We start from the raw sequence: 15,258 nt of genomic DNA on the forward strand, positions 1-15,258 counted from the left end.
GTCTTCAGTGTCTGTTCCATACCTATACTATAATTCCCACTGTTAAACATGGAGCAGTATTATGTTACTTGCTAGGCCAGTTCTTTTCTTTTAACTTTCATGTTTTCAGTTGCCTCATTACTCACACTGTAAAAATGATCCCTGTTCATCCATTGAACAACTTTCTCAGGACACAACCTAAATCATTATGTGCAGTTATGATGACTCAGAAACCATTTCAAGTAGGGGTGAGTGAATAATGTTTTTAGTTCCATGGGTCACTTCTTCTTGCATCTCCCCAGAAGTTTTTTCTCTAAACTCCTGGTATTTGTGTGTTTAATGTTAATTGCTATGTCCTTTGTGGTCATGGTGGAAAAACACTTATTTTGAGAGCTCATATAAGTTTTTACAATTTGAGTGTTTTGTCGTAGTGTGTTTCAAATTAGGCTACCCTAAACTTTTTTTTTTCTATACAGCAGGTTCTTATTACTTATATATTTCATACGTATTAGTGTATGTATGTCAATCCCAATCCCCTATGCTACACTAAACTTAATTTGAATTACGTGTTATCACTTTCTTTAGTAAGTAATCCTATTTAGTGTTTCTAAAAATTTGAGCATAATGGTTGCACAGTTTCATAACTGATTGTTTATAAGTATTACTTTTGGTATAATATCACGTATTTAACATGAAACATTTACTCATGCATTGTAATGAGTAGGTCATGTATGTTTCTTTATGTCTTGTAGATATCTCTCATATACATGTGACCAAGAAATTACAACTAAAGTCAAACACTGATAAAGGTGGAGTATTCCAAACATTGATGTTGGAAAGACATGAAAGCCAGGGAATCAAACATTTTTACCTCCCGGAAATTCAGGAAAATACCTATGACCATGGTTTTCAGTGGAGAGATGATGGAAGAAGTTACAGAAATATCCCCATATCCTGTCACCAATATGTCACTGATAGAAGTCCACATGGTGGAAGGGATGCAAAAAACAAGCCTATTGGAAATAGACTTGTGTTAAGCCTTCAGGATGAACTGCACATGTTTAAAAGTAAACAGAAAACTGATGAATTTAATAAAGCTGTTAAGGGTATCAGCAGTAGTTCCTCATTTTCACCACTTCAAGGAATTTCTCCTCCTGTCCAAAACAACATTTCTAACAGATATGGGAATGATTTTATGCATCCTTCAATACTGACACAAGACCAGAGCCCACACAGGGAAGTACCTTACAAGTGTAATGAGTGTGGCAAAACCTTTCATCAGGTCTCAAATCTCAGGAGTCATCAGAGAATCCATATAGGAAAGAAACTGCATAAATGTGATGTATGTGACAAGGTCTTTTGCCGAAATTCATACCTTGTAATTCATCAAAGAGTTCATAGTGGAGAGAAACCTTACAAGTGTAATGAGTGTGGAAAGGTCTTTGATAAGAAAGGAAGTCTTGCAGTTCACCAGAGAATTCATACTGGAGAGAAGCCTTACAAATGCAATGAGTGTGGCAGAACCTTTCCTATCGGCTCATACCTCAAAAGACATCAGATAACACACATTCAAGAGAAATTATATAAATGTGATATATGTGGCAAAGTCTGTCGTCAGAATCTATCCCTTCAACGTCATCAGGGAATTCATACTGGAGAGAAAACTTACAAATGTAGTTTTTGTGGGAAAACCTTTCTTTGTGGCACAGACCTCAGGAAACATGAGATAATCCGTCCAGGAGCAAAAGCATATAAATGTGATGTATGTGACAAAGTCTATGGTCAAAATTCATATCTTAAATGTCACCAGAGAATTCATACTGGAGAGAAACCTTACAAATGTAATTTGTGTGGGAAAACCTTTTTTTTTAAAACAGGCCTCAGGAAACATGAGATAATCCATACAGGAGCAAAACCATATAAATGTGATGTATGTGGCAAAGTCTTTAATCAAAAATCAGTCCTTGTGAATCATCAGAGAATTCATACTGGAGAGAAACCTCACAAATGTAATGAGTGTGGCAAGTTCTTTCGTGAGAAGCAGACCCTTAGAAGGCATCAACAAGTTCATACTGGAGAGAAACCTTACAAATGTAATGAGTGTGGCAAGGCTTTTAGTATGAAAGGAAACCTTGCAGCTCATCAGAGAATTCATACTGAAGAAAAACCTTACAAATGTAACAGCTGTGGCAAAGTCTTTCGTGAGAAGCCAGCTCTTAGAAGGCATCAACGAATTCATACTGGCGAGAAACCTTACAAATGTAATGAGTGTGTCAGAGCCTTTCGTGAGAAGCCAGCCCTTAGGAGGCATCAACGAATTCATACTGGAGAGAAACCTTACAAATGTAATGAGTGTGGCAGAGCCTTTCATGAGAAGCCAGCCCTTAGAAGGCATCAACGAATTCATACTGGAGAGAAACCTTACAAATGTAATGAGTGTGGCAAAGCCTTTAGTCAAAGTTCAACCCTATCAAGTCATTGGAGATTACATACTAGTGAGCAGTCTTACAGATACAATGAGCATGGCAAATTCTTCAGTGTGCTTTCAAGCCTAAGTTAATACCATCAGGCAATCCATACTGGTGAGAGACTTTAATAATGTTTTGATGTGACAAGGCTTTTAGCAGGTGTCCCCATCTTAGGCTTTATTAGAAAATTCATTATGGATAGAAACCAGATAAATGTAATTATTGTGTCCTGTCTTTTAAACGAGGAATTTATTCACCAAAGAATTCATTCTGGAGATTACCTCACAAATGTTATGAATGGGAGAGAAAACTTTACTCGGGGCTCACATCTCACTAATCATAAGACAGTCCATACTGAACAGAACATTATAGCTGTTCTCCACCTTGGGACCGTTTTATTTTTTTTAACGCTCCTTAATACCTGCCTCCATTCTTGAATATGCAGTATATGAATGTATTTTTTCTTGTTCTTTCATGTGTCTACATAAATGTCATGGTATGCACCTTGATTTTTATTTATTTATTTATTTATTTATTTATTTATTGGCTCTGTTGGGTCTTGGTTGCTGTGCGGGCTTTCTCTAGTTGTGGCGAGCAGGGGCTGCTCTTCGTTGCTGTGTGTGGGCTTCTCATTGCGGTGGCTTCTCCTGTTGCAGAGCACAGGCTCTAGGCGCTTGGGTATCAGTAGTTGTGGCACGCAGGCTCAGTAGTTGTGGCTCAAGACCTCTAGAACACAGGCTCAGTGGTTGTGGTGCTCGGGCTTAGTTGCTCTGTGGCATGTGGACCAGGGCTTGAACCCCTGTCCCCTGCATTGGCAGGCAGATTCTTAACCACTGCGCTACGAGGGAAGCCCCCTGCACCTTGATTTGGATTAAGAGAAAATAGGAATATAGTAAGTGTATGCAAAACACTAAAAATCATGCAATTTCACATTTGTCCTTTACATAAATGTCATGACATGCACCTTGATTTACATGATGGGAAAATAGCAATATAGTAAACACATGCAAGATATTAGAAAATTTAAAAATCATACAATGGTTTGTCCTTTTTGAGCTCAGTGCTTTTTTTTTTTTTTTTTGCCTGCATTCAGTCTACATTGCTGACTGCGGGCTTTTTCTTGTTGTGGTGAGCAGGGGCTACTCTTCGTTGTGATGCATGGGCTTCTCATTGCAGTGGCTTCTCTTGTTGTAGAGCACAAACTCTAGGCACGTGGGCTTCAGTAGTTGTGGCCTGCAGGCTCTAGAGCACAGGCTTAGTAGTTGTGGCACATGGGCTTTGTTGCTCCGTGGCATGTGGGATCTTCCCAGACCTGGGATCAAACCCCTGTCCCCTGCATTGGCAGGCGGATTCTTAACCACTGTGCCACCAGGGAAGTCCATCAGTGTATTAATTTTAAAAGATCAATGTTCATGGATTTTCTTTTAAAAATGAGTATTATACAATGGGAATGTTTTTGTTTGAGAAACGAGAAATTTCATATATTCACCCTTAAAAAGTTTTTTTATTTTTGCTAGTTTGCACTTGTGGTCATTCACTGGAGTATAGTAGAACCCCACCTGAAGTTTGGTTTGGTTATTGAGGGTGATATTAACATTGAAATGTTATGAGAATGTTACATAATTCAGCTTTCTAGGCACATGTTGGAAACTTCCAAGGTGTTCAAAAAATGGTTTGAGAGGACAGGGAATGGTGATTTGTTTGGTGTGTTAAGGAAATTACTTGATGAGGCTTGACGTTTGAACTTCCAGGTTAAATCAAAGAAGGGACCCTTCAGGCTTTTTTTATCAGCTTGCTCAGGACGAATGGGAAGATGTCCCGAAGATTAAAAGGTGTCATTAATCAAACACTGAAAAATGGAGTCTGTTTGACAAAACAGTGAATATTTGCTCTTAAAGCTCCTGATTTCTTGATAAGGAACACCACACTTTTCTTTATGATAATAATTTATTACATTGTTTTGTTTGCAGCACACATTCATCTCATTGTGCAATATGGTTGTTGAAAATGCTTATAAAATATTAAATATTTAAATATTTAATATATATATTAAATATATATTTTATATATTAATATATTTTAATATATTAATATTTTAAATATTAAATAAAATTGCCTAAGGTATTTTTATCCTAGATTAATAAAAATGGGTGTTTGGAAGTGTTTATCAGATAATATAACTAAGCAATTTACTAGAAGAGCAATTATTGATAGGCTCCTAAAATCTCAATTTCAAATTGTGGTATTAAGCAATGTGGTGTTACATGGTTAATTTTCTACTGTAAGATATATATATAGAGAGAGAGATATATTGATTTTTTTTTTTTTTTTGGCTGCACCATGCAGCTTAGGGGATCTTGGTTTCTTACCCAGGTATCGAACCCGGTCCCTACATTGAAAGAGCAGAGTCCTAACCTCTGGACTGCCAGGGAATTCCAGAAAAAAAATTTTTTTTGAATACAGTTTTTTCTTAGCATTACTTTTTTCTTTCCCCACATATTTCCCTTGTTTTAAACCGAAGGATCTCTAAATCAGTGGGTTGTTTTAGGATTCCTGTGAAATGAAAATGAACATAACTCAATGAGAGGTAGAAAGTAGAGGCACTGAAAATATGAAGAGAGTTCCTTTAGGACTTTAATTCCATGGAAGCCTTTAGGACTTTAGTTCATTTTGGAATGTCATGAGGGTAAACTGAAATCTTTTAATGTGGGAGCTGGCTGTGGTCAGGTGTTTCAAAATCCAGTATGTGGAGTTTAGGAAGCACACAATGAAACCAAAAGGATTAATGAGATAGACCCCAAGAGTCCAACTATAGTCTAACAAGGAGACAGTCTCCATTGCCAGATGCCTGGAAGCCATTCTGCCATTTCCAGTGATGTATTGACATTCAAAGGCAGAGCTCCTTGCAGAGAAAATAAGATTTGTGCTATTTTTAGCATGACAACTGATACCCATTATGCTCCACTTAGACTTTGTTACTAACCAAAATAATACAGATTCTCTGATAAGTGATCTTTAAAAAAAAATTTATTTATTCGGTTGTGCTGGGTCTTATTTGCGGCAGGCGGGCTCCTTAGTTGTGGCATGTGAACTCTTAGTTGCGGCATGCATGTGGGATCTAGTTACCTGACCAGGGATCCAGCCGGGGGCCCCCTGCATTGGGAGCATGGATTCTTAACCACTGCACCACCAAGGAAGTCCCCTTTAATAAGTGATCTTAATTTTTATTTCTATTGTCTTTCATATTACACTTCAAATACAAGTCACTGTTATTAATGTGTTATGCATAGTAACTTACTGAATTTTCATCTCTGAAAAAAGTACTTATTCTGATTTCAGAAATGAAGGAATTTAGGACAAAGACAGGTTTAAAGACTCATTCAGTTCCATCCCAGCAAGTGGCTGAATCAGGATACGAAGCGGGTTGTGTGTTGTAATCATGAGTAATGATTATTCAATAGTAAAGCTGTTTCCTTTCCATATTACCTAGGTGGAGGAAATTTATTGGTCTTACATTTTGGTTTTGTTCGTAATTGTATTTCCCCACAGTGTTGATGTGAAAGATTATTTATTGGATAATTCAGGTCAGTTATTGTATACTCATTTAGATTAGATACATCCTCAATTGGTCCTCTGCAGGATTACATGAAGACTTACCAGCAGGTATGTCTGCATTGGAAAAGATTTAACATAATATCCAGTTCATCCACATGTGTGTACTGTCTCCATGCCCAATGCAAATGACAAGTCACATGTGGTTCTCTTTCCCAAGTAACAGAAAACAAAAGACCCTTCATCACATCAATAAAGAGTAGCTTAGGGACTTCCCTGCTGGTCCAGTGTTTAAGACTTAACCTTCCAATGCAGGGGGTGTGGATTTGATCCCTGGTTGGGGAGCTAAGATCCCACATACCTCGCAGCAAAAAAATCAAAACATAAAACAGAAGCAATATTGTAACAGACTCAGTAAAGACTTAAAAATGGTTCACATAAAAAAAAAGTAAAAAAAAGAATAGCTCATGTCTCACCAGCTTTTTTTTAAGTTGAGCCTTTATTTATTTATTGGCCGCGTTGCATCTTCGTTGATGCACGCAGGCTTTCTCTAGTTGCGGCGAGCAGGGGCTACTCTTCGTTGCGGTGCTCAGGCTTCTCATTGCTGTGGCTTCTCGTTGCAGAGCATGAGCTCTAGGTGCGCAAGCTTCAGTATTTGCAGCACGTTGGCTCAGTAGTTATGGCTTGCGGGCTCTAGAGTGCAGGCTCAGTAGTTGTGGCTCACGGGCTTAGTTGATCCACAGAATGTGGGATCTTCCCGGACCAGGGCTCGAACCCATGTTCCCTGCATTGGCAGGTGGATTGTTAACCACTGTGCCACCAGGGAAGTCCTCACCAACTTACTTCTATGATAAGGAGATAAACTTTGCATGACTTAGTCCTCCAGTCTCAGATGCTAGGTCTTGTCCCTGAGTCTCTGGAACTGAGCAGAGTGTTGAGTTTGGCCTCCTGCTTGAATGTGAAGAGAAAACGGAAAAGCTGTTCTTTAGGGTGTGAGTAAAAAGTAGCACTTACTGCTTAGGGAGGGTTTTGTATTTGTTATTCTAGTTTGTAATACAGAGAAACGCCCAGTGCAGGAAATATTTCTGAATCCACTGCCCCACAGCAACCACTTGGAGACCCAAGTTTCCAGGCCTCTGAATTGCTTTCTCCTTGCTAGCAGGATATGGGAGCAACCTGCTGGCAAAACAGCTTTTTTGAAACCGTTTTCATCTCGCAGAAACAGCTTCCAACGTAAGTGGCCCACAAAATTTTTAGCTTTCACCTTAAAACTGTCACAGAGGACTTCCGTGGTGGCACAGTGGTTAAGAATCTGCCTGCCAATGCAGGGACACGGGTTCGAGCCCTGGTTTTCGAAGATCCCACATGCCATTGAGCAACTAAGCCCCTGAGCCACAGCTACTGAGCCTGCGTGCTGCAGCTACTAAAGCCCACGCGCCTAGAGCCCATGCTCTGCAACAAGAGAAGCCACCACAATGAGAAACCTGTGCACTGCAAGGAAGAGTAGCTTCCGCGCCCCGCAACTAGAGAAAGCCTGCCCGCAGCAACGAAGACCCAATACAGACAAAAATAATTTTTTTAAAAAAGCACCCAAAACTGTCGCAGATAGTAACTTAAAATAAACAGGTCAAGGTCCAGGGAAGCACCTTCCCCAGGTTAGCCCTACAGTCCTCTTTGCGCTGATCTGCGCTCCCTACTCGCCCCACCCCCCCACCCTCCCCCACCCCCGCCCAGCCCTGCTTCTCTCCGCCCACACTTTCCTCTGGAACCGGAATTGGAGTACACGGGGTGAAGTCCACACTTAACAGTCTCCTTTTCTGTAAGTCTGTGCTGCGTGGTCCCCCGTGTTCTGTCCTCAGGGTCTTGGGAAAGGCTCGACCTTATATCCCAGCATCCGGGATACAAGTAAATCCAGACATCACCTATAGGTCCGTTCCAGGTCGTGTATGTTTTCCTTTGGGTTTAAATTCACCCTGAAGCTGGTCCCTGCCCTTGGCTTTTCTGCCATTCGTCCACGTGGGAGCTGCCTTTCGACATTTTCTTGCTTGAAACCCTTTACCAGGACTTCCCTGGTGATCCAGTGGCTAAGGCTCCGTGCTCCCCATGCAGGGGGCCTGGGTTCCATCCCTGGTCAGGGAACTTGATCCCACATGCGGCAACTGAGAGTTCGCGTGCCACAACTAAAGTTCCTTGCATTCCGCAACTAAAGATCTTGCATGCTGCAAGGAAGATCTCGCAGGCAGCAAGGAAGATCCCGCACGTGGCAACGAAGATCCCGTGTGCTGCATAAATAAGTAAATACCCTTTACTACAACTACCCCCCAGCATCGACCTCTCCGCCCCTGGAGGGAAGTGCTGGCTTCCCTGCTCCTGGAGAGGCCGCGTCCTATCCCGGGTCCTGGGATTCTGGAGAGCTCGCCACGCCCCCTCCACCCTTCCTCCCAGACCCTTGCGTCTTCCTGTGGGTGGTCCTTCTGGTCCGCAGGCCTCCCCTTTGTAGCCAGCCCTTCCCCTTATCCCGTTGTGGAGGTGACCTGGGTCAGCCATGTGACAGCCATTGTTTTTCTGTCTTCAGCGCAATTGGAAAATGTGCTCTTCTGGTAGGCAGCCATCTTTTTCAGTCGCATCCTTGCAAATGGGTAGGCGAGAGGGATCGGGGGAAAAACTGAGGAGAGAAGAATGTGGGAAAACCGATGAGAATATAGATGATGGCAGAGGATCTTGCAAAGAGACTAACATAAAAGAAATTTAGCCTTGAAAGTCACAGTTCTCTAAAATAAAAAAAAGTAATTAAAACAGGATCTGCAGGGGTAGGAGAGTAGCATAGGGAGAGGAGTCCTGAGTCTGATAGGAGGGGGAGCAACAGTGGTGAAGCATTTCGCACAGAGCGTCGGGGGCAAGGATAAAGGAGGTGGAAACTTGGCGTTCAGGGCATCGTGATGCTGGGAGAGAAGCAGGAAAACTAGTGATTGGAGGAGCAGAGGAAGAGAGCGAGCAGGAAGGATGCATAGCCACCTGGGGTGCCAGAGAATGGGGTGGAAGTGAGCACAACAGGGATAGAAGAGGTTTACCCCCAAAGGCACAGAGGGAGCAGAGCTGGAAAGAAAGGCAGAAAGACATAGAGATTTAAGGCAGTCAAAGATTGAGGGGAAAGAGCGATGAGAGGGGAAACAAGCTGTAGTGCAGGCGTGACATGTGTGAGGGTTGAAATAGGAGGGCAGGAACACCAGTAGAGCGGAGGGGAACAAGAAGAAAGAGAAAGAAATAGGGAGATAGATAAACAGACTGAAATGGAAATACGTAGTAGTGTATTTAGAGGGGGGAAACCGGATTCAGGTGGGTGGTGCACTTGGATATGGATGATTGGATAAATTGGTTTGTGGCTTCGGAATCTAATTTCAAATTTGTTGCCTTAGGTTAGTTATACAGATGAGGATGACAATTGCAAAACTGTCTATAAGGTTTGTGCATTTGGTAATCATTTGTTTCAGAAGGTAATACCCTTTTGTAATTCCTATTCAGCCCGGGGGCAGTGACTTGACTCAGACAGTTGTCGGTCACCCCGTTCCCTTTTCCTGACATGGGGTAGAGGACAGGGGAGAGAAGTGGCGAAAGAAATGCCTATCACCACAAGGTGCCTCTTTAAAGAAATGTTAAAACTCTTGGGGGTTTTTTTGGACTGGATTTTTTTTTTTTCTTTTTTACAGTTAATTATTTGGAGTTTGAAATAAATCTTAATATGTCCAATTTCTACTTTTCTATAAATAATTACTGACTTCTGAACTTAGCTTTGGTGGCCTTCTATAATTAACTCATGTCGTTCTTTTCTACATATGATAGATTCTCAATTATTTAAATCTTTGACACCAGCATTTTTATTTTTTTATTTTTATGTTTTTTTGACCCCGTCGCACGGCTTCCAGGATCTTTGTTCCCCGACCAGGGATTGAACCCGCTCCCTCGGCAGTGAAAGTGCAGTCCTAACCACTGGACCGCCAGTGAATTCCTGACACCAGAAATTTTAGATTTAATGTAATTCACAAGTTAGTTCCCATTAAATATTTTTGACATTTTTGTTTGATGTTTGTGTGCTTCCTCCTCTTTATCTGAGACCTTACATACTTACTTACTTACTTCAGTAAGTGATAAATAATTTTAGTCTGTTTTGATGAGTACTTGGCAAAGATGTCAAATATCTTTTATATTAACATTCAAAATCTAGCTTAACCAGTTCCCTTCTATTCCATGTTCCTCCTTTTTCTGTGATCTGTTGAAATGGCGAGATGTGAGATGACGTTTCCATCAGGTCCCTCTTAACTGTCCTCTGCAAATGATGAAGGAAGGACTGGATTGACTTGGTACCTTCTTCCATCAGAGCCCCTGTATTCATGATGAAGTTTGCTCATAGTTTCTTTCTAAGCTGAGCCCTAAAAAGGTTTTCAGCTATGTTTTGCTATTCTGTATTTTTAATGTACACGGGGTGAAGTCCACTTCACATTAAAAATATATTAAATACATTAAATAAATACATTAAAAATACACTTACGTTACTGTGATTTTTCTGGAGAAGAATTACCAGAATTCTTCCTGTCATCACTGCACCCATGTTCTCCAGGACTCCGTCTTCTCTCGGCTGGACAGTGCAACAGCCCATCACTGTCTGCTTGTCTTGGATCTGCCCACACTCCCATTTGTTCCCTGTAAGAGCCTTTCACTCCTCCGCATACAAACCTCCCCTTCTCTCTGTAGCCCTCAATCTGAAGCCTAAGCTCCTGGAAAGCCATTCAAGCTTGGTAATCAGTGTGATCAGTTCTTGAACGAGAAGTTTCCATTGCTGAAGCACATGAAAGATGGTGTTTCAAATGAGAGGGGAAATAAGGACAAACTCTGTCCACTGGCCCCTCAGGTGGCCTTTTCATAATTCTATTCACTCAATTTAGACCTCTTCAGAAGTGTCTCCCGTCTGGGCCTCGGGGAGCCCACTTGTAACGTGGAGATGAGAGACTAGACCAGAAACTCTGTTTGAGCATCAGTGATGCCTGAAATGATTGGCCAGGTTGGCTGTGTTTCTGTGTGTGGCAGTTCTTTTTGGAGAGAGTATCTAACCGTACTTAGTATTTAAAATGGGTCTCAGTCCTCAAAACTGAAAAAGAAAAAAATGCTAGGATGGAGGCAGGAATGGCGGGGGTCAGAGTAAGAGAGACAATAGTCAGATGTCTTCTGCAAATGAGCACAGTTTATTTATAAAGCTCAATGGCAAACTTTTAACATACCCACTTTCCTGTTTTCTACCCATGTGCTTTCGATTTAGGAGTTCTAGGAAAACAGCTTCATTTCTGCATATTATACTGTTCTCTGTGTATTCAGAAGGAGGCAAGCAGTGGGTGAATTTTTGAAATATTTTTCTAGACCCATTGGTAATGTCCTCAATCCTCAGGTGAACAAAGAACTAATTTTCAGGAAAAGCCACAGCAAATCATGTTTCTTTTTTCCTACGTGGAAGAATTTCTGCTTCTCATTTGAATATTTTACCCACTTTGTAGCAAGAGAAAGAGCCCTAGGCTGTAGATAGTGAGGTGAATGCCTTTGGGGATGTACTGAAGTGTGTACACAGGTCAGATCTCAGAAGGGCTGAGGGGAAGCCTCCTTATTAATAGTGTTTGAGAAACTCTCCCCTCTTTGAAGAGTTCTATGGGAATACTGAAGTTTATTTTTTGAACTCTCATAGGAAATTTTCTTGTCCATAACTTATCACTTTCTCCATCCATATGTAAAATAAATGTGTTCTTTCATTCTCCATTGGTGCTGCAGCTCTACCAGAGACAAGGGAAAGTCTTGGTCGTGAGCTGCTGCACTTGCCATCTGGCTCCTGTGAACTCATTGTTGCTTGACTTGGAGGAGCCTGAGGTGGGCTGATTTTTGTTTTTTGTTTTCCTTCATATATTGCCGTATTTTTATTAGTTACATTTATTGATGTCTCTTTGTTGTGGTGACAGCCGGGGTCAGGGGAGGTACTCAACTTTCTCATGTGCAAAGGGTGTGATATTGACTGAAGATGATGGTGAAAATTCTTCAATGTGCTCCGGCGGGCTTAGGCAGCATGTGGTGAAATTTTGAAGCCAGTTCCCGTGCCTAGAGCCGGCCCAGCACGGACCAGGAGGTGCTCTGTGGAGGGAGGAAAGCATCCCCTCCCCAGCGGCGGTACCTTGCCCAGGGACTTTTAGAAAAAAAAATTGAGACACCGTAATTCGAAAAGACACATGCACCCAAGTGTTCATTGCAGCACTATTTACAACAGGCAGGACATGGAAGCAACCTAAGTGTCCATCAGCAGAGGAATGGATAAGGAAGATGTGGCACATATATACAATGGAATAATACTCAGCCATAAAAAGAATTAAATAATGCTATTTGCAGCAACATGGATGGACCTAGAGATTGTCATACTGAGTGAAGTCAAACAGAGAAAGACAAATATCATATGATATGGCTTATATATATGTGGAATCTAAAAAAAAGTGTACAAATGAACTTATCTACAAAACAGAAATAGAGTTATAACAATTTTGGTCTTAAAATAACCTCTAGGGTTTTATTCAGTTTATACAGACCTCTGACTTGATGATTTAGAGCAACATCTTTCAACACTTAATGATTTCTCTTGCACGTGACAGGGACAGACACAGCAGAGGCACAATGAGCATACAGGGTCCTTCAATACCCTCCAAAACTCAAATGCTGAGGTTGCTGGGCAAGTTTTTTATTATCACTATTGGTTTAAATTCTAATATTCCATTTTTCAAATATAACGTGTATTTATTATTTTTTGAATTTTGCTTGATATCATATTATGTAGAGACAGTGTTATACTTTACTCCAAGTCTGTAACTCTGGAAAATATTGAAGGTTAAAGGCCTCCCTTTCTTCTTTTGCGTAGAAGGAAACAGTTTATTTGCTAAGAAGTACACTTCCCTGTTAATTTCAGTAAGACTCGTGATAGCCCCCTTGTTTACTTAGAAACCAGCCAGATGAAAATCCTCCAAATTCCCATCCATCGCCTTATTGTTTGTCTTCCGTTAATCTCTGGATATAATGGCAGTTACCATGATTTAATCAAAATTTACTTATGCTTTTCTACTCTCCCAAGGGGCCTATGTTTTGAACCCCTTTTAAGCATTGTAATTCAGAACAACAGCGCTGCTGCCGGAACTTAACCAAGCATAGGTGACTTTAGTGTAAAACATCCCCCAGGTATGTAAGCTCCTGCCACCTGGTCATCCACTCCACCATATGGGAGTTTTCCCACTTGTTGACCTCTTGGTGTAAAAAAAAAGTTCTTTTCTGGTCTGAATTTTAAGGCTTTACAGATTTTATGGCTGGAGCATTCTCTATATTGTAATAATCGTTTGGAATAAAACCTGTCCCTACCTAAGTTTGACAGTGGTAAATATTTCAGTCATTCCATCTGAACTCAAGAATGTGTATTTTTAAATTTTCTAGGACAGGGTTTGTGTGTGTGTCTCCAACTATATCCTTGTGTTTTTTACATTTTTGAATTGTTTGCATCTGTTTCATAATGAAATACAGGGAGACATATCAAAATCTTCCTGTGATTTAGGAAATTTAGGTGTTTTTTTTTCCCTTGTGAATATATTTATTTTCCTGCAACAAAACTCTCCATTCAAAAAATGACTTTCCCCTATAATTGGCTTCTCCTCTATCCTTCTGTGTTTAATGAAAAGTTCCACTATTGACTCATTTCTTTGCTTGAAATCATGGAAGTCCATGCTGAAATGGCTTTTTTGCCAACATGGCTATTTAGAAATATTGTATAATACAGAGTAATCTACCTAATAGAGTTCACAAAATTTGAGTCACTGCAACTTTTAAAATGTGATATATCTTCTTGTATTTATATATGTGCTACACTGGGACATTCTCCTTACTAAATACCCTTAGAAATATTGCAACTTAATTATTCTTTAGATGGAAATAAATCCCAATGTCTTCTAAAGGCTGTATATTTTATAGGCTTTTTTATCCACACTTGACAGAACTTTTCGAAATAAAAAACCAAAGAGCTAAAATATATTACAATTTGAATACAGAAAGTGAAACTTTCTAATTACCCTCATAATGAACATATAGTCAGTTTGAAATTACATTGTTTAGTTATTATATACTTAACTATAATTTCATAAATAAGTTTTTCTGAAAGATATTTAAAGGTAACTCTCAAAAGTGTGAAATAGGATTTCCCTGGCGGTCCAGTGGTTAAGACTCCACACTTCCAGTGCAGGGGGCTTGGGTTTGATCCCTTGTCAGGGAACTAAGATCCCACATACCCTTGGGAGTGGCCAAAAATTAAAACAACAACAACAACAACAACAAAAAACAAGTGTGGAATAGAGCGGGTATTTTAATGAATAATGCAGTTTTTTTTTTTTTAGATTTATTTATTTATTTATTAAATTTATTTTTGGCTGCATCCGGTCTTAGTTGCAGCACTCGGGATCTTCGTTGAGGATTGCAGGATATTTCATTGCGGCGCGCGGGCTCTTCGGTGCAGCACGCAGGCATCTCTCTAGCTGTGGCGTGTGGGTTGTTTTCTCTTCTCTAGTTGTGGTGCGAAGGCTCCAGGGCGTGTGGCCTCTGTAGTTTGTGGCACGCAGGCTCTCTAGCTGAAGTGCACCAGCTCAGTAGTTGTGGCGCGTGGGCTTAGTTGACCCGCGGCAAGTGGGATCTTAGATCCCTGACCAGGGATCGAACCGGCGTCCCCTGCCTTGTAAGGCGGATTCTTTACCACTGGACCACCCAGGAAGTACCAATAATGCAGTTCTAATAAAAAAAAAAAATAATAAAATAAATAAATAAATATATATATAGTCTTTTTATTGCATGTATTTTGAGATGATGGGATACTCACTAGCCTTATTTTGGTAATTATTTCAATATATGTAAGAACATTATGCTGTACAACTTAAACTTATACAGTGATGTATGTCAAGTACATCTCAGTAAAACTGGGGGAGGAGGGGGGGTGGTTTTAAAAGGCAAATAAAACATTTAGCCGAAAGAACAATGCAATTTATAACAATTAAAAAAAATGTATTGCTTTTCCAAAACAATTGTTAGTGAGGAACATTATCACATGCCTTACTTCTCCAGTCGCAGACCCCAGGTTTTGTACCTGAGTCTCTGGAACTGAGCAGAGTGTTGAGTTTGGTCTCCTGGCTGAATGAGGAATAGAAACGGAAGA

At 40.5% G+C, this 15,258-nt stretch overlaps 1 protein-coding gene across 1 annotated transcript in view; it reads left to right on the top strand.

Moving 5' to 3' along the window:
* The window catches only part of LOC103087916 (zinc finger protein 845), a gene marked incomplete at its 3' end in the record, with an annotated part of 44,845 nt that overhangs the window by 9,746 nt on the left and 19,841 nt on the right, over positions 1-15,258 (top strand). The window contains exons 3-6 of the mRNA XM_007455902.1: positions 732-1,511; positions 1,596-1,679; positions 1,755-2,474; positions 2,604-2,608. Of these exons, the coding sequence (XP_007455964.1) occupies positions 732-1,511; positions 1,596-1,679; positions 1,755-2,474; positions 2,604-2,608 (1,589 nt within the window). The remainder of the gene's footprint in view (positions 1-731; positions 1,512-1,595; positions 1,680-1,754; positions 2,475-2,603; positions 2,609-15,258) is intronic.

The sequence above is a fragment of the Lipotes vexillifer genome, unplaced genomic scaffold, assembly GCF_000442215.2.
Source record: "Lipotes vexillifer unplaced genomic scaffold, Lipotes_vexillifer_v1.1 scaffold1665, whole genome shotgun sequence".
In the NCBI taxonomy this organism is placed as follows: Eukaryota; Metazoa; Chordata; class Mammalia; order Artiodactyla; family Lipotidae; genus Lipotes; species Lipotes vexillifer.